Source organism: Rhopilema esculentum, chromosome 11, assembly GCF_057945365.1.
Source record: "Rhopilema esculentum isolate cy_ngs chromosome 11, ASM5794536v1, whole genome shotgun sequence".
Lineage (NCBI taxonomy): Eukaryota > Metazoa > Cnidaria > Scyphozoa > Rhizostomeae > Rhizostomatidae > Rhopilema > Rhopilema esculentum.
Window position 1 is genome coordinate 6,642,076 of NC_142825.1, and position 26,724 is coordinate 6,668,799.

The window sequence follows — 26,724 nt, forward strand, 5'->3', positions numbered from 1 at the left end:
TCTTAACACAAACAGATGATGATGGTACCGCTAGAAAAAAACCCCAACAAAACGTTGAAGTGGTATACAGTAAGTAAGCGTTATTGTTATATGTTTGCCTGTGTTTTACCAAATTTAAGTAAAAGATGTACGGATCAAATGCACCCTGTGATTTTGTTAATGTATGCAATAAAGGAAGCCACAAAGAACATATTAGGTAGCTGAATTAGTTTCACCTGGGAAAGGGATAACACTCCATCAAAGTTAAGAACATATGCACGGCATTCCTATTAACGTTGAAACAGAAGTGTTAGAGGCAGGGCCACCGATAGGCGGCCTGGGCCCTGGGGCAAAGTCCCGGTTGGGGCCCTAGAGTCGGATACAAAATTTTTTTGAGACCACGCCCTTTTTAAAATGGGAAACGCCCATCATTTTCAAACGTTTGCGCACGTTATAGAATATGGTGAAAATATCATAAAATGTAATAAAACATAGATTCTAAAGGTAAGCGATTCAAATACGCTCTTTGACCACACCCTTTTAGTTGATAAAGGAGGAATTCAAAATGTGTTCCTTCAATTCTGACTGTTTTTTTCTGGTGAGCCACAATCCCATAGAACTATGCTTTTCAGTGAAAGATCATCCTTCAAAAGTTATATTTTCTTGCTTTTTCAGTTGCAAACTGATCAATAATATTGTCGTAATCGATTTGTCTTGCTAGTTCGTGCTCGATCGAAAGAGCCATGAGGCTTGATGGTCTGTCTTGAGTCATTGTTGAACGTAAGCGGCTCTTTATTAATGCTAGTTTGCTGAAAGGGGCCCCAAAAATATAATATAGCTTTATGCAACGAGTCTAAATGCAAACGTAACTCACTTGAACGGGCCATAGATTAAAACAAGATTATATGGGCTAACTAATTGTTTATCAGGGCTCCCTTCCACCAATAAGTACGATTTTGCGAAACTCGGGGAAACTCTGCTTAAAAGATGAATCCGTAAAATATGTGATCTAAGATTTATTTAGCTTTTCTCTGAAGACATTTTTAAAAAAATTTCAAAATAATTTGGGGGCCCCTTTCAGGCCGAAGCCCTGGGGCAAATTGCCCCCTGCCCCCTCTCTGCACTACTGGTTAGAGGATAAGCTAATTTAAATCATTGCTACAAATTGTAACTTAAAAGCTGTTTCACCTTAGGATTGTAAGATATATCTAAAACATTCCTAACGCCTAAACTACCTTTAGACACTTGACAACCTTTACCCTGGGTTCTCCCGCAACCCCCTTTTTTCTCGACGCCCCATTTCCTCGATACTGACGCTCTGGAACCCAGGGTAAACAATCTTTTACAAAATTTGACATTCTCCGTCATTTGCATGGACTATGCATGGATAGAGTGAGATTGTTTTTTGCTAAAGAAAAGAACAAGCTGCCTGTGGAAGTGCTTTCAGCTTCAGCTAGATTGAAAATTGATAAGAAAATGATTGATATACTTAACAAAATTGCCAATATTTGACTGTGCTCTTATTATTCAATCTCTTAACTGTTTGCTAGACAGTGGCTAGTAACACTGAACATAGAGGTCCTCTATCTTCACTAGTTGTAACAAAGATTTCAAAAAAATAAGTTTTTTATCGTCTTCCCTTCCCCATTGTTCTCATTTTAATACCAAACATAAGCAACACATACTAGTTTTGTACTTCACTAGAAACTTTTGCGTAAGAGATCAATATTTACTTCACATTTGTCGAGTTTTGTTATTAATTTTCCATATTCAAATACTTCCTGGGACAATAGATAGTTTTAGAAGTGTTCATGATATCAGTCTCTAAGATGAAGTCCAGGCCATTATCTTAGAGAAACAATTTTTAATAAAAAGATTAGCATAAACGAAAAACACAAGAACACAGCAGGTTTTTAGATGAATGCATCTGACTTTCAATCTTGTTTATCAATTGTACTTCCATAATGGCATCGACAGCGAACTCTACATCAAACGCTTCAACATCTTGTTACGTATGTTATGTTACACATCTCAAAGTAATACGATTTTTTTAATATCCAACATCCTTTTTATATATGCAGCCAGAATTACGGTTATGAAAATTTTTAGCAAGAGAAAATGAAAATTATCCATTCTTTTGTCTTAAAAGATAACGGACAAAGTCTATCAACTGGAAAACATCAACTTATTTTTATCCCCTTCTGGTAATGTACTAAAATAGCTTTTTGCGTCTACTGAAACCACAGTCACAGATGGTCATCGAACGGCAAACTTTTGTTCTATTTCTACAGCGAAGATTTTGTCCTGCATTGCATACAAAAGGCAGACATTGTCGGACGATCTGTTTGTGATTATTCTTTCATAATCGATTTCTAATTGACAAAGCATCCCACCACGTTCTTTCTCGATCAAATCTTTCCATTAATTAGAATCAGCAAATATTACTTCACCTGAAAGTAGATAACCTGTGAGCAATGAGTTTTAGCCAGACAGACAACGTTCAAAGGAAGAAGGATATCAGTGTGTTTTACATTTATTTACATACATACGTTGAGTAAATCCTTTGTTGGATTCATAACAGATGATAAGTATACGAACGAATAAAAAATCAAGAATCTAGTCTCGTATTTATCACTGAGAAATCTGAAAAGTTCAAGATCTAAAGTTATTATTTAAAAATTACTTTACTCATATCTAAATTACTCATATCGCGAAGACCTTGCTATCTACAATACGATGAAAAATGAAAATTCTAGGAACAGTCATGGATCAGTTTTATGGCGATTGAGTAGCATTAAAACTGAAGAAAACACTGTCTTTGTAGAGGGGGGGGGGGCATCAAATTTGTGTAGCAAGGTGTGCAGTGGGGTCTGATAAAATATTACTGTTAGACGGTTCCATCTGCACTGGTCATTTGTTTCAGTATCTTGTTAATCATGTTTGAGTTTTCAAGTCATTATCAAAATGTCCTAACAGAAAGATGACGTAGGTTTCATTGAATCGGAGCCCACACTACCATGGGTTTACTGAAAGGCGTTCTAAGAAACGTAGTTTTAATGTCTTAATGTAGCGTCGGCCACAAAAGCAGAGTCATTTTAAGTGATGTGTCACCAATGAGGAAACCGGGTGTGCTTACTCACTAACTTAATCTAGGAATGATTTGGCAAGACCTCACGGATAGCAAATAAACAATGCTTTACATTTATCGAAAAGCAGTACAAACCAAGCTTAATGCAGAATAATTGTGTACCCTGTAGAAAAGGTACTGGCTACGTCAGTGATGACTGCAGATCATGCATGACATTCCACAAATAAAGAAAATTGACATATTATTAAAAACAAAATTTGCAAAACCTCTCCAACAACCACACATTCAGAATCCCAATATTTGAAAATACACGTCCCTTGATTTCGCAAGCTACTCATTTTACCTGTGTTTGTAAAGCTTGACTGCTCATTCATCAAACTTTTCGAGAGCCTGCATGCAAATATGCTTATGCAAATTTTATAAAATCAATGTTTGCATCATTGGAAATCAGGTTTTCCCGTTTGTGTCATTTGAAAATCTAGGGGCTCTGAAAAATATAACCAATAGTGTTGTGGTTGATATGACAACGAAGAGAAGGAAGAAAAAACGATCTAGAACCCGGGCTGCCTTCAACCAATCTTTTGCCCGTCGTTCTTTCATTGACCTCATTCTTCTCTTCGTCTCGTAAGCCTTTGCCGTTTTTCCTGCTTCTCTTCCAAGCAGTGGATATACAGCGGGATGCATAGAGGCCCGTATGGCAGAAGTTGTTGATCCCCTCTTTAGTCTTCTGCAAATGTGTAGGTTGACGAATTTCTGTCTAAGCCTTGTTCTGTACTGCGGGGATACATTACCCGAAAAGTTTGTTCTTGCTGATGTCCCGTTCTCTCTAATGTCATTGTCAGATCCTTCGAAGCTGTTTCCATCGTCTCCTTGGAAGGATGTTTCTTTTCTGCCGTCTATAAGCACTTCTGGGACTGGGCTGTTTTCACTAGAATCGTTCACAACAAAGTCGACAGACTCGTTGTCTGTGTATGTCTTTGACTTCGAGCGTTGACAAAAAAGAATAGGGGCCAACCCAACAAGAAGCACTTTCTTGACCCACTTAGGCATTCTCCTGTTGCTGCGATGATAGAAATTCAGAATTAACGTTGTAACTACTAGGGATATGGCTGTCTGTAGAATCGTTGCTAAGTAGTATTGAGCCAGATAAGGAAAATCATAAGGGGGCATGATTTGGCTTGTCAGTTGCTGGAATACAGTCACTGCGAGCAAAACCGTAATGCTTAAACCAATTCGTTCTCCAGATTCAGGGGGCAGTATAAATCCCAGTACGATCAATGAGGAGAGGAGAGCACATGGCAGAATTAGTGTTAAAGCATGGTTCATTGCCTGTCGCCGAATTCTGATTGTGACAGTCACGTCTGAGAATGGCATCTCACAGCACTGGTACTTGATGGAATTTTCTTGTGTCCTAATGTTAAGTAGCTGCCACTCCCCATTTGGAACATAAAAAGAATTGCCAGTAGAGGATTTCACAGAAGACTTTGTAACCAATTTCGATGCATCATGGGCCCAAGAGCCGAATTTCAGTGGGCACTCTTGGTCATCGAATGGAAAGTAGCTTACGTCGAGCTGACAAATCTTCTTGAAAACCACAGGATTCAACCAGCTGTGTTTTCCATCATAGTTTATCTGAACTTTGTGTTTGTAGACATCTAAGCCACCGCTAAATTGCCCGTTACCATCAACACTGGACAAAGATATAGAATTTATTGTCAAATAAAATCTTCTGATGAGAAAAAGCAGATTCGTTATTGTAATCAAATACATTTTGACACTCCCACACAGAAAAAGCTCTGCACCTGTCTTAATTTGCTTACCAAGAAAGGTGTTAACGTCAGCAAAATTGCATTAACCATTAAGTAGAAAAAACTACCGTACTAGTAAAATTCTTTACTGCTGCTGATTTATATACTTCCTTATGGGAGCTTGAGCCTTCTGGATCCGCTTTCAAACAGGGAACATTCAAGGAAAGCTGATCTGCATTTTTATCTTTACTTTTACGTACCACATTTGGTAGTTTTTTTTATCTATTTATTGTAAGCAGGTTTTTATCTTTAATAGTTTTTATCTTTAACTGTAAACAGGCTTTCTATCTTAAATAGTTAGTAGCAAGCAGTTCAATTAGTTCCCAAGGTAAATATGGTTGGAATATTCTGTTCAGTTGGTCTTCTATGTCTGAAAATCGATATGTTTGAGCACCCCTAGACCTAGATTTCTGCCACTGGCACAGTACATATTTGTAAATAATTCTATCAAAGCCCGCTCATATGGCCTGCTTTGTTTACAGGTTTTTCGAGAACACACTTAGCCATGGAGGAAAAGCACTACTTGAGTTCTAGGCCGCGACGATAAAATAGGTTGAATAAAATTTTGCCTTGCTGTGATTATAAGCATCAACGATCCTTTGTTTTACCTGTTGTAGAGAACAATATCTGGAACCCAAACCAAATCAGGTGCAACGTGTATTGATGTAATTCCACCGAACTGGCGAGGATCCCACGCAAGTATCGGATTCAGCCAATACTAAGGATAATAAAATTAACATATGATTGGCAAATCATTTCTAATATAAATTGAAATAACAAATATGATTACAACAAAATGTTATATAAATCCATTATAGGCATTATTCTATACTTTAAAGGAAAATTTGCTTAATCATTCCGCAATTATGTTTGGCGAATGCCAAAATTTTAAATAATAACAATGAATTAGAATATCTTAATCGTGTTAACTACGTCTTGTGTTTTGTTTTGCTTTGCTTTATTTTGTTTTGAAATGCTCTAATATTTGATAAGGTGGGTTCTGCCGGTCACACATGTATGACCAAATCAGACAATAACAGAAAATATTGGATTTTTAAAAAAGCTAAATAAAATCAACAAGTGTTTTCAATCCAGAGGCTTGTGGGACACCAGCAAATGCAACTTGCCAGTTTTCCAAAACATTTATTAGTGTTGTAAATGCCTTGTTCTTGAAACGCTTAAATGTTAAAATAAAAATGAGAACTAAAAGGAACTATCACATGCATGAAGAAATTGAAAATAGCAGGACGAAACATAAGAAAGCATATCAAAGTAAAACTGTTCCATTATGTTCAAAGATTACAAGGAGAACAGTTTCTGCGAAATTCAACATACCTGATTAACCCAAAGATAGACTTTGATATATTGTTGTCGTTCATTCTGAAATGAATATCAAAGACTCCTTGGTCAGTTGGTTTATAAGATCAAATTTTTTAATCTTAGCACCATGGAAGCTTTTCACTGTCAGTTTTACACTTAGAATTGCAAAGTTGGAGAGTTGAAGTTTCAATTTGCACATTTTGAAGTGATTGAAAGGGTTATATGAATTCCTTTCTCGTTGTGATAGCATATCTGTCTACACGATAGAGATGAAATAAGATGAAGCATATATACGGTTATCATTTTGCTGAGGAACGGTAATTTCAAGCCTTGAAATCTATCATAAAATTTAGTCTTTTTCTGTGTTATTTAACTGATGTGTTTATCTGCTTTTCTTCTTGTAATGAGATGTTTCCTTGTTGGTAATATAAAGAATTATCCCTATATCTGACAAACAATGGTAACACATATAATCCCTATTTCTTACAACTACATGTGTACTTGCAAATCCCTACAAAAATGTCTTATATTTTTGGTTGATTCCAAAAGCTCTATAAGATGGAATATAAGAACTCTCACCACTTGTAGAATTCGGATTACTTGAGTATCAAATACAACAGAAACAGGATCGCTTTTGTTGTTGCTTTTCAGTGGATGCACATCTTTTTGGTAGCCACGGAACAAATACTGATGCAAGCGACTTTCCTGGTCATTCTTCACTTTCTCATTCAAAACTTCAAATTAAAAAGATCCTTTGCTTACAAATTTATCCGATGTTAAGCCATATTAAAAACTTGACAAGAACATTCTTTGCAAATACATTAAAGATAATTCGTGTTTGATTATAGAAAATGAAAACAGAAAAAACGATTCTTAAAACGGAATCATGATTTAATTGTAAATTGTTAGAATTTTGAAGAATGTAAATCCATAAAAGCACAAATCTTTTACATTGATTGCTGTTTCATGCATAACAAACAGACACGGATTAGATGTTTATCAAAATTATAATCATTGGCCCTGTACGAACATCAATCAGAGCGCAATAAAGACAGATTGGTTGTAAACCAGCGACTCAAGCGTAAATAAAACGAACGAGTTGCTATTTCAAATGCAACTTCTATCATTATTGGTCATATTATAAAAGAGAAATTAAGAAAGTCAAAAGCATATGTCTCACCATTATCTTTTGCCGAATGCGATAATCCAATTTGGTATAGATAAAATATTATAATCAAAAGAGCCATGTTGATTTTTTTTCGATAAACGTTTGGTTGAGATTTTGACATTGCAAGTGTCAATTAGTGGTGCATCCTGGGTTAAACCCACCTTGAAGAATGAAAAATATTTACTGATTAAGCATAAATTATTATTTGGAAATCATAAACTTATACGAAATAAAACCATTGAAAAGCGTTAATCCTATTTCATACTCAGCAATTTATTTGATAAACATAAAATGGTAACTATTTCTTTTATTTCTTTAAGCTTCTAAAACATCAAAACCACACCAAAAGATTTAAGATTTTTCTACAAAGAAACCTTTAAAAGAAGAAAACAAGAAAAATAATACAGAATGATGTAAATACTTCATGTGTACTCATTCATACTTCACAATCTGGTCTCCGTTGAACACAGATTCTTAACGCTTTGAAAGAGCTCCACAGCACAAGCTAAAAAACATGATCGAAAAACTGAGACTTCAATCGTTGTTTAGCTGCTTAGCCATCGATCAACAATAAAAGTTTTTGATACTGTAGCTTTACGGGGGAAACCAAGCAAATTAGTGCAGTTATTCATGATTTGAGAACTCGTTTATATGTTGAGATGGGTTCCAAGCTTATTGCGTTTTACATGGAAACAGTACAACACATCTTTTTCATGACACAGGTACTACCTCCTGCTGTAATATTAAACCTGCACACAAAAGAATTTACAAATTGCAGCTTTACACATTACCAGGCGAAGCTATTGAGCGCAGTGAACTAAGCCAAGGAACCTCAAAGGCGAGCACTTTTATTTGATTAAGGTTTGCAACAAGAAATTTGGATGGTGTTGATTACGATAAGAGATTTGCATAGACTTACGCCAATAAGTAGAACAACGATTTTTTGGTCAAGTGCGGTACAGCCCTACCTCAAATAGCGCATTTTTGGATTTAATTGCTCAAACAACTTTGCCGCAGTCTCTGTTTCGAAAATTCAAAAAGTAATAGAAAGATTTGAACGTGCATGAAATTTTAATGAATAACTTTAAAAGAAAGCAGCTCGACTGTCATTTGTGAACTGAAATTCTGACTGCAAATTCAGCTTGGGAAATTTTGTTATCGAAAACGTTAATTTGATTGTCTATGTCAGTATAAAGTACCCTAAAAATTAAAATTAACTGATTGCACCAATCATTTTCAGCATCTTCAATCATCATCTTTATCATCATCGTCATATTCATCATCATAATTAAAATAATAATTATGATCAACATCACCATCATCATTTTTACCATCGGCACTATTCTGCTGATAGTGTTGCTCACAGAAGAAACCTAGTGGGAACTTTAAGCATGAATGGACAATGGATTGCATTTTAATTGTACGAAAAGTACGATGCGAAAAACAAATGGTGGATAGTAAAGAGAAGGGGATAGCAAAGAAAAATACCAAAGAGTGAAGAAAAGGTAGACATAACAAGCTAGAGAAAGTGTTGCCTTACTTGCACGACGAGAGATTCAGCCAAACGGAATTTCTATTGAGTCGTTTGGTAGCAGTTTTTAACCCTTGCCCTTTTACATTCCTATTTGCTCGACTGAAAGTCCATGATTTAAATGCGTCTTCTTAGCTTTATAGGCCTTCCGATCTACTGAAAACCATCCCATACAGAAGTCAATATTTTTTATAAAGTTTCCCAATACCCACTCGCTTTATTTTGCGCAAAGGATGGCGAAAATGGTGTCTTAATGGGAAATATATGTGAAGTGCAGCTGCTTTCAGCACTTAAATTTTCCATGAAAGTAGAACTTATTGTTGCAAGTTGTGAAATTACCGCCCATTTTACCTCTATCAAATAATAGCCTAAACACTATCGTATTGTTTCCTAGAATAAGGCCTTAAATGTACTTTAAAAAATGCAAAAGGAATAAATCCAACAGTTTGAAATGAACATACTTAACGGTACTATTCTAATTCGGATTTCAGAAAAATCTACGCATAAAGTTTGTAGCCAATATTATTTTAAAGTATGAATACAAATTATGACTTTGCTGCTTTGAATAGATGAAAATTTGGATACAGTCAAACAGTTTATCCCTAATTTGTCAGTGCAGAGCATGAAAAATCATTCCCTGTAACCTTCAAAATGCTGTACCTCAGCAAGCAAAAATGAAAAACAATTTCAACGAAACTTGAATCTTATAACAAGTTCAAATGAAAGTTTTCAGTTAGTTGAAATTTGAATCAGATCATTCTGAAAATATACTCGGAAGTTTATACGTTATTAAGAAGCCTATCATGTTATTATAGTTCCTTGTTGATAATTTACCAATACGAAGCATTTTGTTTATTGCTGTAAACGCGTCCCCTTTTGCTTGAAATCAAATACTGTCCGCAAATAGCTATTACTCACCTTTTCCCTCTAGATCTTTACAAGTTCTTATTGCACAATACCCAAGTGAGTCCGTTGAAAGCTTTTAGGAAATTCTGTCGGCAAGCAAAAACCAACAGGCAACGAAATAGTTATGTTGGAGCTTACTTTCCTGTAGAAAAGTGCTGGTAATCCAAACGTTACTCACAAATTAATCAAGGTTTGCTTCTGCATTGACCAAAGAACGATATCTAATGCTTCTTCTGCCGTTCCCCTTCGATTTCGTTTTTATACGTTTCCCAGCTGTTCAATGCTACAAGCCTCCATTTCATAAAGTAATTAAAAACCAACCATCTGGAAAGCAACATACTTCTCCGTTCTTCTTTCGGCATCTTTCGGCAATCATTGCACATATTAATTCTTTTCTCTACCAAACGAGCGAAAAACAATTCGGGTGCAATGTATATAGGCAGCTTGGCTGGAGAAGACTTCAGCTTGAAAAGAAATTTTAATATCATCTTTTAGAGATGATATTAAAATTGTTAACAGTTTGGGCTCGTGGCACAGTATTTGACATAAATTGTGCAAATTGTTATACCAGCACGAGAATTGGTATACTGGAGGTAATTTCACACGCATATAACGATGTTGAACAGACACAAGCCAAAAAATGCTCATATGTGTTATTTTAGACTGGGGTTCTTGGCACCAAGACGCGAATAAAATCATAATTCATTTATGAAAGACGCGCGAAAGCCCAGGATAACCATCTATTTGCTTTGTCAAAAATGTGAGTTGGTGGATGACTGTGACCAGTGAACAGGGCCTACGCCAACGAGGGGGGGGGGTGGTGGTAGAGAGGGGATGGAGGGGCCATAGTCCCTATACTTTTTTGCGAAGCAAGTAGTTTTAAATCTGCAGTATAAGTTGAAAAAGCCTTGGCCCCTTACTTTTGTTAGCCTTGGCCTCTCACTTCTAAATTCGTGATGTAAGTCCTGGTGAAGTTACCTAGAGATCATCTAGAGAAGGAGGGTCGTGTGTGTAAATTTAAGTAATGCAAGGATAAGTTGCTACTTTTTTAAACCAATTTTTTAAACTTGCAAATGATCAAAATTTGAAGAAATTGCATTATTGAGCTTTTATATTATTGTATTCTTGCATCAAAACTTGAAATTGCGATAAAATACAAATAGATAGAAGTATTTAGTGGTTTTGAGTATAAAAAAACGAGAACTTGGTCCTTATTTTCAAGTGTATCTAGTATTTTTCAACCCTGCTTTTTATCTCAAGTGAAAAAATTAAAGTAAGATTTAATTTCATTCCCCTTTTCGTGGTCAGTGGTCATTATCGAGCTACTTCATGTTCAACTTTGTTGCTAGGAGAGGATTCTAATATTTTAGCTTTTGTGATGACTTTTTCACAATTTAGGGCATCCAAAATGAAATGAAATGAATATAAAATTGTGGTTATATTGATATAAGAAGCCCCTAACAGCTTCACTTTATGGGCCATGTAGACTTTTTCTGAACCCAAAGCTAAATTGTCAAGAAACGCTACACTTTCTCATAAAAACACATTTCAAAATATGCAAGATCATTCTTTATTAGAATATGGTATAACGCTAAATGTAAGGCTACAGAACCAGCTTTTTAGGAGAAACAAGGTGATGGAAGCAGTGTCATAACTTGACCTCTCAGACTAGGGGGTAGGGGGTCATCAAGACTGAAATTTACCGACGAAGCAATAGATCACGGAAGATTTAGGTGTTATTTCACCTGACGGCAGGCAATTTTACCGGCAATTAAGGATTTAATGGACCATCTGAAGATTTACCGACAAACTCAAGAAAAATTTGGGATGTAATACCCCAGTTACCCCCACTAGCTACGCCCCCGGCTTGAAGGTGAACATTTTCTGAATTTCGAATGTTGTATCATTGGATTTGCAGCTCAACAAGCAAAATGATCTTATCAGTGCAAGGAGATATTGTGATTGGTTTGGAGAGATGTATCTTTTCTAGCAATTTCAACAAGATATACACATTGGGGGATTGTTTTTTATAAAAAAACTGAATTTTACGCAAAGGTTTTGGGGCTACTTTGTCGATATTTAATTTGAAGCTGTACCTTGATTGCCTGGATCATGCCTCTGCGGTGCAGTTAAACTCGTTTTCGAAATAAATTTGCGATATGATTACGGGGCTGCCTCCCCTCTTTCTCTCGTGCGGTAGCCATTCTTGTCAAAATGGTGGGTCTAGTTAAACATTTTAGTTACCTCGTTATATCAATGTCTATCATCATCATCTTTGTTTTTACACATACTGTTTGCTTCTAAAACTTGTCTTAGTGTTTAATATCGCTCATTTTCGAACAAATTTTATCATAAAGCTGAATTACAAGTTGCCTTTGGCTCTTTACATTCCGGAAAATGAAGTCTCGCATCAAAACAATTTTACGTCGGATCTAGTAGTTCTGTAAACAGCCATAATTAATGAATTTATTTCATTTAAAAATTTTAAAAGGTTCAGATTTTCTGCTAAGGATGCTTATACATTTTGATGCGCTGTGAATAACAAACATTTCTTGTTAAAGTTGTGATTCTCTCAGAGTTGAGTTTTCGTTATTATTTGTTTGCAATTGATATATATAAAAACTGTATATGTGAGTATGTTTCTCATAAAATCAATTACATGATCGTATAATGCTGAAATTTTTGCCCTCTTGCATTTTAGCCTCCAAAATCAAAGAAGATCAAAGTCAAAAAGGTTGCTGCAGCACCTTACACTACTTCCAAAGTTCCTGTTAAAAAGAAGGTTATCAACCCTTTGATTGAAAAAAGACCAAAGAACTTTGGAATTGGTATATGCATGAAATTGTTTTCTTAGAGTTGATTAAGATTTTAGGATTTTCATATTTCACAATATGCTTTCAAAATCTAGAATCTTAATCAAAGTAGCTTCAAATCCCATGCTTTATATTTAGCAAGGAATTAATTTTTGTTGTGATAAATTAAGCAGTAATTAAAATTTTAACAGCATAAATTGTAGAATAGCCTTCTCATAGAATTTCTTGCCTCCTTTTAGATAAGCCAATTTGCTTCAAGTAGATAGTGTTTTTGGCGAAGGATGTGAATAAAGGCCCATATTATTCCAAATGATTATATTCCCTGATAATTAAGTTTAATATTTTTGCTTTTTTGTAAATGGGTAGTTGTTAGTTGTTCTTGTGTCATATAAATAAATCAACTCTCTGTACACAAGGTGCTGATGTACAGCCAAAAAGAGACTTGACAAGATATGTAAGATGGCCAAAGTACATTCGGCTTCAAAGACAGAAGCGCATTTTGTATCAGAGGTTGAAGGTCCCACCAGCAGTCAACCAATTCACCCAGACCCTTGACAAAAATACAGGTATTTTGTGTTTCAACTAAAGGTACAGTTTTCCTTTGAATGAAAGCCATAAACTCTTGTTTTCTTTATTTTCTTTTTCTAATATTTATATGTATATAGTTCTGTGTGAAACCATAAACAAGTTTGAATTTGCAGTCTGCCGATTTTGTATACAGAACCCATTAATTCTTAACTTATGACCAGATGACAGATACAAATGATGCAGACCCTTCACAAAAAAGAACGCATTTCCACAAAGGTGGAAGACTACCTTTATTGTTTCAGTTTTAATGCTGAAAAGTAGCCATTTTTCAAGAACATGCTGGGCAAAGAAAAATTGATCCGGCGACACTGTGACATCACAGTGTTTGTGCCTTCAATTCCTAAGATGTGGACATCAGAAATACACTATGAAATCAAATAATGTCTCTTGAGGTCCACCCTGAGGAGGACCATATTTTTATAAAGCAATCATTAGATTTTCCAATTAACTGTCTACTTAAATTGCATAATCATTTCAAAAGAATGACCTTGATTTTTACTTATTATAGTTGTGGCTTATAACATATAGGGTTCTAGCTGTGATTAAGGTACTAAGGCAATAGTCAGTTGCAATCAGTTAGGGTAAAAATGATTGTTGTGTGTTATAGTTTTTTATCTAAGGTATTCATCATTGAAAATGGCAATCATACTTTGTCACAATTATTACCAGTGTCTCAAACTGTTTCTTCATTCTGATGTTATTAAACCTGACAAATAAAAGGAACCATGTTCTTGTTCAATAGCTACACAACTTTTCAAGCTTCTCCACAAGTACCGACCAGAAACTAAAGCTGAAAAAAAAGCCAGGCTTACAAAAATTGCTGAAAAGAAAGCAGAAGGTCAGCAAGAAGCCCCTGGAAAGAAGCCAATTGTCTTAAAATATGGAATCAATCATATCACCAATTTGGTCGAAAGCAAAAAGGCTCAGCTTGTTGTCATAGCACATGATGTTGATCCAATTGAGGTTAGAGAAGTCAACTATAATATAACATTGAATTCTTTGTTCATCAAGTATCACAAGCCATATATTTAATATATGAAGGAATATAAGAAAAATGTAAATGTGAAGAAAAAAAGAAATAAAAACATTATCCTTCTTATGTACCCCTTATTTACCAAAGATGCTGACTTATTATATATACGATAGCATTAAATTCACCTGTGTATTAGCAATCAAACCATCACAGTCCTGACTGTCCCATTTGTGGTTCTGTTGTCATTTGAAATCTTTTGCATTTCCATCATGTTTTGCAAGGTTCATGTTACTTGTGGTATGGATCACATTTTTTGGAAAGTTTGCTTTTTGTATGAGTATAAAAGTAAACTTTATTTTTTCAGATTGTTGTTTGGTTGCCAGCACTTTGCAGAAAAATGGGTGTCCCATACTGCATCGTAAAAGGAAAGGCAAGGTAATATTCTGGTTATTTTTACTTCCTTTGAAAAATAAATAATTTGCTGCAGGCCTTAATGTGAAATGCATAGCCTGTTCAAAACACTTTTTAAGAAATAACACAGAATATCAAAAGCATTCCACCACACCAATGATCTAAGGGTGTGAAAAATGCCTCAAGTATGCTTGTTTCTTCCCAATGATAGTTTGGAAATAATGGACTTTATTAGCAGACTGTACAAAGATAAAGTTAAGTTTGCTAATCAGGCCTTGTGAGGAGCAAAAAGGCAGGCCGTTGACAAACTGAGCACCTTCAGCTTTCTAGGCACTCGATTGAGCATCATCAAATATATATCTTCAAAAACAAAATTTGGTCTTTTGCATTTAATTTTTAGACAGCACAAACATGCTAGGTGCTCGATCAATCAAGCTCCTAGAACTTTCTAGACACGTGTGGAGGCACTTGATCGAGCTTCAGCACCTCTCCTTACAAGGCCTGTTGTAAATGGGTACAAAGTCAAGTGAAAAAGATATGCATACCAACCATTATGATTTTGTAACAATCTTAAGGTATCAATAGCCTTAACAAATTATATAATCACTGATATTGGGGAGAATGTCAATAAAAAAAATCCCTTTTGCATGCCATGCTAATATGCGAGGATCTTAATTTGGCATAACTGGGTTTAAATTTGAATGCTGTCTAGATAATCTGTTTGTTCAATTTATATGCAAAGTTTTGTGCCCTCTATCCTGGACCCATGTAAACTAAAGTGTTGATATCATTCAGATGGATAGCTCAAAATGGGGTTGTTAGTGCAGAAACCTTGCTTCAGTCGAAGAGAGCTGCTGACATCAAAATATGTCCCAGTAAAATTTAGGTCCTGGATTTGTCCGATCTTATTGTTGTAATGTCATTAATCAATGATTTTCAATGTCAAATGAAAGTTGAGTTTTAAGTCCAACAATTAAAAGCAAAACGTAGTTGAAAAAACTTTTTTGTTGATGCCAATTGAAAATATTTAAGTGACTTGTTTTTTAACTGTCGAATTTTAATGTTCCCTAATGTTATTTCAATTCAGGTTAGGAAAGCTGGTTCACAAGAAGACAGCCACAGCTGTTTGCATGACAGCCACCAGGCAGGAGGACAAGCATAACATGGAGAAGATCTGTGACAGTGTGAAGTCAAATTACAATGACCGTGTAGAGGAAATTCGACGTCACTGGGGAGGAGGCATCATGGGGTGCAAGTCTCAAGCTAAAATTATGAAGCTGGAAAAGGCAAAGGCCAAGGAACTCAGGGTGGCATAAACACATTTCTGAATAGAATCAAATGTATAGATGAATTTATTGATTCAGTCCTTTGTTTCCTTCTGTCTGAAAGTAGTTAAACTGCAGAATTTCAAAAATTTCATTTTATTAGGAAATTTCAGCAGTTTTGGGCAATAAAATTAATTTGGCATAGACAGGCCTAGAAAGTTGTGTTATAATGTCAATACAGATACAGATAAAACTTCAAAAAAACGGTCAATACAGTCTGGAATCTTAAGGGTTTACTAGTTCCAGATCATTCTTTATATTTGTTTTGAAAGGCTTTCAAATAGCAAAACAAAAAATTATGGTTCAAGAATTTCCATTAAAAAAATAACTGCAAAATGATCAATTAATATATATATGATAATACAATCAAATTCCAAAGTTTACAAATTGCTTTGGATGTGTGAAATTTTAAAGAGATTTTCTAACAATTGATTAGGGCGGCGTTTGCGAAGGGGGTGTTAGTAAGCTATAATTGAACAATAATGAAATTCTCAACCTAACACAACTACTACATTAAGCTTCCTAGGTGAACAATTAACTTACTTAGCTTTAGCATCATTTTAAAACTAAAGATGACAAACCTGGGCGCTTTTATCTATATATATATCTATGTAGTTACTATGAAGTCTGGTTGCATTTATTTCTGAAAGAGGCCCAAATAACATCAATTAACTGAGCAAAACAAATCATCCCATGAAAACCTTTTAAATAAGTAGCTAGAAAACATCTATAAACAGGCGGAAATTTTTAGCATTTAATTTAATTATTAATCTGTTGCTCTGATATACCATTGACTTTAAATTATTTTTCCACAATAATACTGTGATAGTCGTGATGAGAGCCATCTGAATTACCACTTGCATTGGAAGTATAATTCCTAATCAATTCAAAGTCATTAGAGCAATTCTATTTTTTGAAAAGAAAACCCCCTAAAAATGACTAATTTTTTTAATCTTGAGTTTATTACAACTTCCTTGTAGATTCTTCAAGATCTTAGCTACTGAATAGTCATCGCTTGCCTTTACGCTTTGACATATCAAATAATGTTAGATCATCTTCATCATCATCATCTTGTTCTGACAAAGGCCTCATTTCCATATTATCTCGGCTTTCATCATTCAGTATTCCATATCTAGAATATGTTCACAATAAACCATGAATAATAGACAAAGCCACACACGAAAATCAACAGGGCCTCTATCACTTTTGATGTTTAATTATAGCTAATTATAGCTAAAAATCATTTCTGCAGGGCTTTGCTTTTAAAAGAACTGTAACATATTGCTTTTTACTTTGCTGCCCGACTGCTGCTGTAAAAGTAATTTTCAAGGAAGCCAAGGATGTGTTTTCAAGCCTATCAAACAATGGCAGGTTCCTTGGCCAGTCTATGGTAAATAAGATCCTTGAGAAACTCAAGACTGCCCTTTTTATTGAAATGTCTGCTTACCTACGAGTTCGATTGTTCCTTCTACGATTGCATATTGCTTTAGCAATGAAATAAACAATAATTATACCAGAAACTGCTGCAATCTGCAATAAAAACATACAGGGTTTTGTCAATTTATGACATCAGATATATACCTGTCAAGCAGTAGTATAACAAGGGGGAGGCAAGAGGAGGCAGATGCCCCCCTCCCAATGGCAAAAAATATTTTTGAAGAAGGGTGGTCTATCACATTCCAAAACGGGTGGCCCCCAATTTTCACTCACTCATCTCACCTCTCCCCCTAAATCTTACCTCCCTGGCTACGCTACGGCTGTCAAGTTTTTGTCTTTCAAATGCATTGTGTCTATGTCTTAATGTTATTAGTTCTTCCTGTTAGGCAGGGGTGTTATAAACAACTACATCCTGGTCAAATATGCCACAAAATAACTTTTAATACCTACTCATATCATGTTACCTACTCATATTATAACTTTTAATCAAATACTATTTAGCATTCTATTGAGCCAAACATTTATGTTGGCTCTGTCATAACTGATTATGCAGTCAAAAATGTGAGTGGTGCGGACCAAACTTTTACATTCTAAACATGGGGCACACTTGTTTGGATTATATGTAACTAATTTGACCTTAAAAGGAAACATAGTAATAATGATCTTTAGTAAAAATAATTGTTTTGAATTTAAATCAAATGATATCTTCTAAGTCCATCTGTAAGAAGTCTTGATTGCAAAACAGGGCATAAAACAACTAATATATAATTATGTTTAGAATAAAATAGTTGAACACAAATCTAGAAAAACACAGGGCCGATTCAGGATGTCGCACAGGTCGCAGGGAAGACCATCAGATTTTCAGAATTTAGTTTTAGTCTTCAGTCATTGAAATAAGGCAATCATGTTTACCACAATCTTTTATTTTCCTCCTTACAGATAATACATTTTGCTTTCTTTACACAATAAACACAGGACCGAACTTGGTCGATCTCATACACAATGCTACGATATGATTCAATATAGAAAAAAATTCAAGACCATCCCAGACCGTAAACAGCATGATTTTTAAGCATGTCGCCCGTGCCGCACAAATATGCAGGGCTCTTTGTTATGTAAATATTTTACCAAATCTCACCAATGAAAATTCAAGTTTTCACATATTTGTGCGGCACGTAAAATCTGTAAACACTATGTTAGATTACCAAGCCGCACAACTGCTGGCAAGGGAAGAAAGTGGATGAGGTTGTAAGTTGTGAAAGGGAAGAGTCCCAATTTTCTTTATCTATACAGAAGAGGTGCACAGGAAGTGTACACTTCTGAATCTTAAGATATTTTGTTACAACTGCGTGTTGGATTTGCTGGAAAATTTGGAAAACCTTTTAAAGGGAACGTTCAGTCAAAAATGTTTGACTGAACAATTTGAGCGTTTCAGGGCCCCAGTCCTAATTGCTCTGGTTCTGGAGGGGCCCATCATGGCTCCGCCCTTGACCATGAGGGAGGCCCCCTAGACTGCCTGCTGGGCAGTGTTGATGTGCGATGGTCAACTTTTATTCGGTATCAGCCCCTGGAAAAACAAGTGGATGTCTGAAGACAAGTATTCAAACCAAGTGCATTAAAAAACTATACATCAAAGAATCCTTTAATTTTCAAAATCTTATATCCAAAAAAACAACAGTCAATCCAAAAATCTAAATTTCATTAAGTTATCCAATAGGCATGTGCATACATGAAAAGCACAAATGAAACAAACTTACCACATATATTGCTCTAAATGTAACCCCTTTAACACTGATATGCATAGGCCTGTTTTTCACAGTTACTGTTGTTGATATATTGGCAGATGTTGGATCTGATGAAGGAAAGATATCAATAGGTAAGGATAATCTAAACTGAAAAATTAGCTGCACGAAACATTATTATTTGACCTACATATTTTATACATTATCTTATATGCCAGGAGGATTTTTGTAAAGAAATGGTGACAGACATATTTTGATAAAGAGAAATCCTTTGCGTCTGGTTCAATTTCATTTTCCTTGAAAACATCTATCTATGTGCTACAAAATTTACTCTTTACCTTTTAACAAATTCTTGCTAATAATGAAATAATACAATGAAAGATATTTTTCATCAAATACAAATACTTGGATGCAATAAGAAGCAAAGAATATGAAAGATTGGTCTTGCGTGCCTAGGACAATAAAATAAGTAAACATTTCAATTTCTCATGCTTGTATACAAGTTGTGCTTTTAATAACTGAAGTCAAAGTCTTTAAAAATATCACTTTAAAGAGCCTCTGATATCATACTATTACGCCACCATTACAAACAACGCAATGATCAAAATTTGTCATACCTAAAGTAGTTGCAACAATTTTTTCTCCCTCGCTGACAGCCTCAGCCAGTTGACAAACTACACATAGTAGAAATGCAAAGAGCTGAACAGACAATCGCCATTTCGCGCAAACAAATGTTTTCAAATCCATCCCAGATACTTTATCACAAAAAACTTCCAAGTATCTAGAAGAACATGCTATGCTAAGGTGAGATTTTCCAAAATGCTGAGTATTACAACAAAACTCAAGCAAGAAAATAAAGTTTCGTAAAGCGATTAGCTTCTGATTATCAAAATTGTTGATTCCAAGTTCCTGGTATCAAGTCAAATCAATTCCATTAACAGTGACAAGTTAGCCATTTGTTGTGTTGTTACGTTTGGCAGCCATGTTCTTTTTGGTCTCCTCTCCTTATTGCATTGCATGCTGGTCCTCCTTACACGTCACAAGTGCCAAATATGTTTTATGATTTTGTATTTTTCGCAATAACTGATACCATGGGAGAGCAAGTTTAAGGTGCTGATGTAATAGAGTCAGCTTTCGCGTTATTATTATTATTACATGATTTATGTTCATTTAGGCCCTTCGCATTTGGAACATCGCGTAGTTCCTTTAGGAGTATTTGCAGATGCAGCATTACGCACATTACTTAAGTTCTATTACTGTACTAGAAGTTCCTCATCACGAATTACGTTGGTGAAGCATGCCTATCTTTTTCTTAGGATTTACTCTGCATAAGATTTGCTGAGGAAGTGGTATTCTTTATAAAGCGTATTACCTCATGCCCCTTTTAGGTATTATTTCTGCTAATTAATCATTTCGCATCTTAGGAAACTGCTGACACAGCCCCCGCGTGTACTCCCTTCTTCTTAGCCATCGCCTATGTATACCCCTTTAGAAAATTAGTTTTAGAGAGGGAGAGAGAGAGAGTCCGTAGTGTAGTACGTGTCATGTTGTAGGTGCTTGTGAAAGGCCTCAGTATAGATCTATATCACAAATCGTCTGAAAGATCAAAAGTTGTATTCTCTATTGAATCCTGCCATCGCCGAGACTTGCTGTATCCTGGAGACGGGTTAAACTGACGTTTAGATTCTACACAATAAACGACGAAGCGTGACAATAGAAGGGTTTTCGATGCATATACAGAATCCCCAAACATAGGGCTGTAGGAGGTTTAATGTTTCCTCCAAAATATTCTGTGAATGGGACTCTACCTTTTCAGGAGGTAGCTTTTATAATATAAATTGTGGCCCATAAATCTATTTGGCTATATATTGTTGCTTTTCCATTAGATAAACATTGTTTTTTGGAAGTTCATATTGTATGTTTTTATTAACACTACCCTGGGTACCAGACTCACTCTATATAAAATAAATACATAAATGGTGACTGGTCCCTTAGCCAGGACATGATTTTTCCCTCTGGCTGACGTACTCTTTTCATCCTGAAAAGCTCATATCTTTGAAGGTTTATTCCAAGTCGACAGAATAATATTTGTTTATAATGTTCTATTTGATACAATGTTCTCTATTTTATATAGAGTGAGTCTGGTACCCAGGGTATATCAACACAAGCATCTTATATTAGTGTTGATTTCAGATTATTGACAATTTTGTATACCGCGATCGATAGCAGCCGTAAATTTCTTTGGTAAACAGATACTGCTTTCGTCATAGTTAATTATTGATCAAAGCTGCACTTGCAATTTTTGTATTTGATTCGAAGGGCTCGTTCGTGGCTGTTGTTTATATTATTATTCAATTTTCTGTCATCCATACAAATGGACAGTAACTAAAATGAGACCTTGCTAACGATAGTAGCCTGCGCGCATGCCCAATATTCTGAGGTCCTCCTCAATTTTCCGCTTCAAGTGTTACTGGTAATTTGTTTAGAACAGATCTACGTGCAAATAAAGTGGCATAATCTTCATAATTACATAAATCTGCACTTTCACCATATATGAAAAAGAAAACACTTTAGGGTAGCTGATGAAAAGCAGAGAGACTGTTACTGAACCTTATGGAACGCCGACAGAAATTTTGAACCATAATTGAAAAGCACTCAAATCGTTATAAGAAACTTTTATCCAAAATTGATAATCGAAGCAAAAGGAGAATAGAAACAGAATAGCTTATCAAGTCCTAGTTCACAAAATGAAATATTCAATACTCTTTACTTAATCAAGAGAGACTAGTTTTCAGAAGTCCAGATTCAGGAGCATCGGAATATGAAATGTATTTTCACAAGCCAAGCCTAAAGTGGAAGTTGAAGTAATGCGTTTAATTCGGATTTAAAATGCCCAAAAATATTCTATGTTTACTAATGTATGAAGTATAAATTATAATTTATAAACGTAGAGCCTTGTCAAACTTTCGATGCACGGACAAGTGTTGCAATTACAATGATATTAAGAGGACGTGAGGACTATTTAATGTATAAACATTGTATCAAAAGCACTTTAATCAACAGCAGGCCCTTATTTTGTGTACGGGCCCAGGGGCAAATGCCCCCTATAGATAAAATAGATGAAACCTTTTCCAATAAAAGCATTCGTGCAGAGGTGCTCCTAGTGGCTGTTTTCTTTTCTGAAGTAAACAAGGCATGCATACTCCATACTACCCTGGGTACCAGACTCACTATATATGAAATAAAGTGAGTCTGGTACCCAGGGTAACTCCATACTACCAAGTTCTAAATTTCGCAGTACTACCAAGTTAACTATTTTAGATATGAAAAATGCACTTACTTGGAAGTATTCCTCTCCTGATCAAATGAAGGATTTTCTGTTTGAAGTAGAATATCTCTTTCGAGAGGCCCCTGATAAGATGGTTTTGCAGTTGAACAATAATATGGAGCTAAGTCTACCAGTCTGCAAACCGTTACCGTTGAGTAAAAAATATTGCTAGAGGGTTGTCAATAAAGGACCTGTCATTATCAATGGTGGGGGGGGGGGGGTAAGGTGAAAGATGTTTTCTGAAGAAGACAGTCGTTTTCTTGGCCACCCCTCAACTTCTCAACTTCATACAGCTACAATCCTGCACTCTAAATCCAAGAATGCTTTTTTTGTAGCCCCCATAAGCGTACGGCGGAATTTTTACAGGGGGGGGGGGCGTAGGATTTTTGCCCGAGTACAGAGGCATGCATATATTTATGAGCCTGTTGGTGATAAGGAACTTGACATAGGGATATTTACATTACGAATTCTTTTTCACCGAAATATCTAAAGTAAAAATAGTCAGTTGAGAGTAGAGCAAGCCAATCAGAGACATGTTTGGGGGGACATGCTATCGTTATCGACTCTTCTATAATGTCTACTGTTCAGATTTAAAAGTTTGATCTAAGTTTCTCATAGATAACGGCAGCAATGTATAATATTTTTCAATATTTTACTTAATATCACTTAAAATACTATAATTAACTCTTGAATTCGACTACAGTCAAAAGAAATGTGAGTCCCGACCCTTTCTATGTCCAAATGTATCAATCATCGCATTCATGTCACTTTTCAAAACTTCGTTTGAAAATTTCCTCTCGATGCTAAGTAGTGCCAAATTGCCCAGCCGTTCTTGGCCAATGGTTTATCTGAGATATGTTTCAGCCGTCGAAGGCCACTGAATGATCGTTCAGCTTAGCAATGTTGCTTCATACAGGAATGGCAGTACTTGATGCAAACCTTCTTGAAACATCTTCTGGACAAGCATTGCTGCATTATTAGCATAAGATTCAGAAGCGCCTTCCTTCTTGTAATTTTCAAAAACCATCATATCATATTTAAGGCACTCTTGGTCGATTTGATAATGCAACTATATTGACACGTAGCTTTCAGTCTTTGGGTTATTTGAAGATACCACGAATGTTCAACCAAATTGCCTGAAGTAAGTCCTATCACTTTCCAGTGTCATTTCTTCCCAACTATTTGCGGATAATTTTTGAAAATTTGCCCGACTGACATGGTTTTTCGAAAAACTGGGGCCCCCCAGCCCCCCCGGCCCGTACGCTTATGGTAGCCCCCTTTACCATCGAAAGATTACAAACATTACCTACATAAATAATACAAAGCTTAGTGAAAAACTCGGGAAACAAATAAAGTGACAAAGTTTTCTTGATTGATTGACATTCAATTTTATTGTACTATTGTTAATGGGTTGCCTTGTACAGACCATTGCACCAACAGACAACCTAATGTTCAGAAATCGCCAAAGCTAAAACATTACAAAACAAGCATAGTGTAAAACAATAATGTTTTACAGGGTAAGGATAGGCAAATAAAGGACAACAAAATATGTACCAAAGTTTTCTTCGATTTCCAAACGACTGCGGTTTCAACTTAACTTCTAATAACCAAACGACTTCCATGTAACGGCAACTTTAAATGCGACTATAGGCGAATTCAACTGAACGATACGACACGACTTAACAACACACCTTAATTACGATAACAAAATAATTACTTCAAACAACAAAGGACTGATGACAACAATAGTGGCGATGGAATGATGCAATAACACGGAATGTTAATGGCAAGGTGACAAACAACGGAACTATCAAGAACATCAAAAGAACAGGCAACTGAATATCATAAAAATGAATAAAACATAAAACTAATTGCATAACAATAGCACCACTCCAACCCAGGGTCAATGCAATTGGTCTGCTGGAGAACAGTTTGTCCTGGAAAAAATCATCCCAACACAAAGAGAAGAGTTTTTGTAAAATTCACAATCTCAATATATACTGAAGAAAAGTTGATATAACTCTGAATGACATGACATTTTTCAATTTTGATTGAAACTTTTAATTCCCGCCTTGTTCGCTGATATTCATCTGCCCCCCCCCTTGTAAGAAAAAAATTTGTAGATGACCCCTCAAAATGTTCTGCCCCACCCTCGCCATTAGTAGTGACTGGTCCCTAAACCATGAAATGATTCTCCCTCTTTAGATGTAATTCTTTCATCCTGAAAATCTCACAACTTTGAAGGCTTGCTCCAAGTTAACAGAAACAGTTTTGATATCGTTCAATATTTGATATCCTTTGACATCCAGGGATAAGCACCGTTTATTGGCATTTGCGAAATCTTTATTAATAACAAAGGATGAAATCATAACTTCTAATAGGAACGATTTTATAATTCAACATTGTTTCTTTTGAATTTCAATTTGGCTAATTTGCTAATTGGCTAAAAATTTTATTCTGCAATTATGCTTCCCTCGAATAAGCCCCTATGGGGGCTTATTCTAGGGAGGGCTTATTTGCAAAAATGATTTTTTAGGTGGGGGCTTATTCGAGGATTTACGGTATTTTGCTCTCATTGAAAAAGGATGTGTTTATTCTGGGAAAAGCTGGCAGGGATCTGTGGCACAATATTATTCCAACCAATGATGTAATTTGCCATTCATGTCGAGTTTGCGTGATTGTTGGCTCTTTTTTGCTTCCTATCTACGTAACATGTTGACCGCGCCCGATAAAACAATCGCTGTTTTCCCTTGTTATTCTTTTAAAAACCTATTGTTATTTAAATAAGCTATCCGAAATCTGATTGGTTGCCTGTGACATCATTTGCGCTTGGATGTATCTGATTGGTTAATTCATATTGAATAGAACACGCTCGTTGTTAGATTTATTGAATGCAGGCGTTACGCATTTCATTTACAACGGAGGACCCAAGCTAGGTGATAACAATAAACGGCCTACATTGTTTGGGTCTCTCCTCTTTTGACATTTGTGTGTAAACCTCATATTTGGATAAATTGTCGATATACAAGATGGAATATGAAGCAAACAGAATACTCGAAATTTCTCTTGCTAAAATTGATCGTACAAAAACGTCACGAAAACAACTAAACGCTACAAACACTCTTCGTCGAAGCTTGCTGGTGAGTTCTGTATTGAAAGCAATCAAAACAGATAGTATTCCCGGACAAGATGTTCTGATGGATTATCGAGAGTCAAAAATAATTGATCTGGACTTAGATGAAGCTAATTTTGAAGTGAAAGGAAAAGAAACAGACTTCGTAAGGTCTCATAGTACCGTGCAACGGTTGAGTCCATCCCAAAGCATTGAACATGAATGGAAACCGCGTGCATCAAGCGAGTGTTGTGACTGGGATATGAAAGAGAATTTCGACTCTGGATTAGCAGGAACGAAAGAAAAATACGCTGATGAACTCTGTACTGATTGTTTAAAAGATAGAGACAGTTCTAAAAAAGGTTTAGGGCAAGATTGCGGACGTTCTTTAGAGTCATTGAATAACACTCCGGATTTACGTAAGTCGTTGGCGTTTAAAAGACCGCGGGATTCAGACTTTGATATGAGTCACATGCCAAGACCTAATAAAATATGCAAAGTAATTCGAACTGATGAGTCATGCGATTTTGACACGCAGGCAGTTTCTTGCTTGGAAACCATGTTCAGGGATGGCTTCAACGAGTTGGTTGAAGCAAACAGTTATGAACGGGCTATCAGTTTCGCAACATTCTCTCTCGTTTCTGTCATGGCCTGTTGAGCGCCATTGTTTGCAAATTTCATAAACAGCCAGATGCCAGTTCAAACAAAGCGTTACAGGCTAAAGACGGAAATTCATTAGATGCTTCACCAGGAAGTACTTCATCCGGAGGTCAAGAGAAAGTCTATTTTTGTTTGAACACGTCAAGTCACATGATGCTCAGGATGGATTAGGCGATAACAATGACTTGACCAACTCGAAAGACTCGAGAACTATTTCACAACAATCAACAAGCACTTCATCTGGTTGCTAAGAGCGTTTTTAACATCGAACCATCAACATCACGAACATCAAGCTATGCGCAAATCTGACTGTTGCCATAGTGTTTAGTGACTTTATTTTTTGCCAGTGCTGTTAGTAAATCAATGAAAATATTCAAAATATTTTAGTGTGTAAACTTCAATTGTGAAAAGAAGCATTGGCAAATTAAAACATGTCTCCATCTTTTTGTCTACCTTTGCATATATTTTTAGAATAGATTTTCTACATAGTCCAGATGAGAAGTAGAAAATCCAAGACAAAAAAATTCACTTTTTT

General features: G+C 35.7%; 3 protein-coding genes across 3 annotated transcripts; 1 reads left to right on the plus strand and 2 right to left on the minus strand.

The window, feature by feature from the left end:
• Nucleotides 1-1,480: 1,480 nt before the first annotated feature.
• LOC135693948 (neuronal acetylcholine receptor subunit alpha-10-like) lies at nt 1,481-10,129 on the minus strand. Its single transcript, XM_065212539.2, has 7 exons — nt 9,813-10,129; nt 7,806-7,868; nt 7,376-7,524; nt 6,775-6,929; nt 6,211-6,255; nt 5,484-5,593; nt 1,481-4,757 (listed from the first exon to the last, which is right to left on the minus strand). Exons 3-7 carry the CDS (start codon nt 7,482-7,484, stop codon nt 3,515-3,517), a joined length of 1,662 nt encoding a protein of 553 aa, XP_065068611.2. The 5' UTR covers nt 7,485-7,524; nt 7,806-7,868; nt 9,813-10,129; the 3' UTR covers nt 1,481-3,514.
• A 1,825-nt stretch (nt 10,130-11,954) lies between these two features.
• Nucleotides 11,955-15,936, plus strand: LOC135693752 (large ribosomal subunit protein eL8). Its single transcript, XM_065212315.2, has 6 exons — nt 11,955-12,017; nt 12,502-12,628; nt 13,030-13,179; nt 13,944-14,164; nt 14,539-14,609; nt 15,673-15,936. The coding sequence occupies exons 1-6, from the start codon at nt 12,015-12,017 to the stop codon at nt 15,899-15,901; spliced, it is 801 nt and encodes a 266-aa protein (XP_065068387.1). The 5' UTR covers nt 11,955-12,014; the 3' UTR covers nt 15,902-15,936.
• Nucleotides 13,949-20,331, minus strand: LOC135693753 (uncharacterized). Its single transcript, XM_065212316.2, has 4 exons — nt 19,707-20,331; nt 19,105-19,199; nt 17,358-17,440; nt 13,949-17,042 (listed from the first exon to the last, which is right to left on the minus strand). Exons 1-4 carry the CDS (start codon nt 19,834-19,836, stop codon nt 16,919-16,921), a joined length of 432 nt encoding a protein of 143 aa, XP_065068388.1. The 5' UTR covers nt 19,837-20,331; the 3' UTR covers nt 13,949-16,918.
• Nucleotides 20,332-26,724: the final 6,393 nt, after the last annotated feature.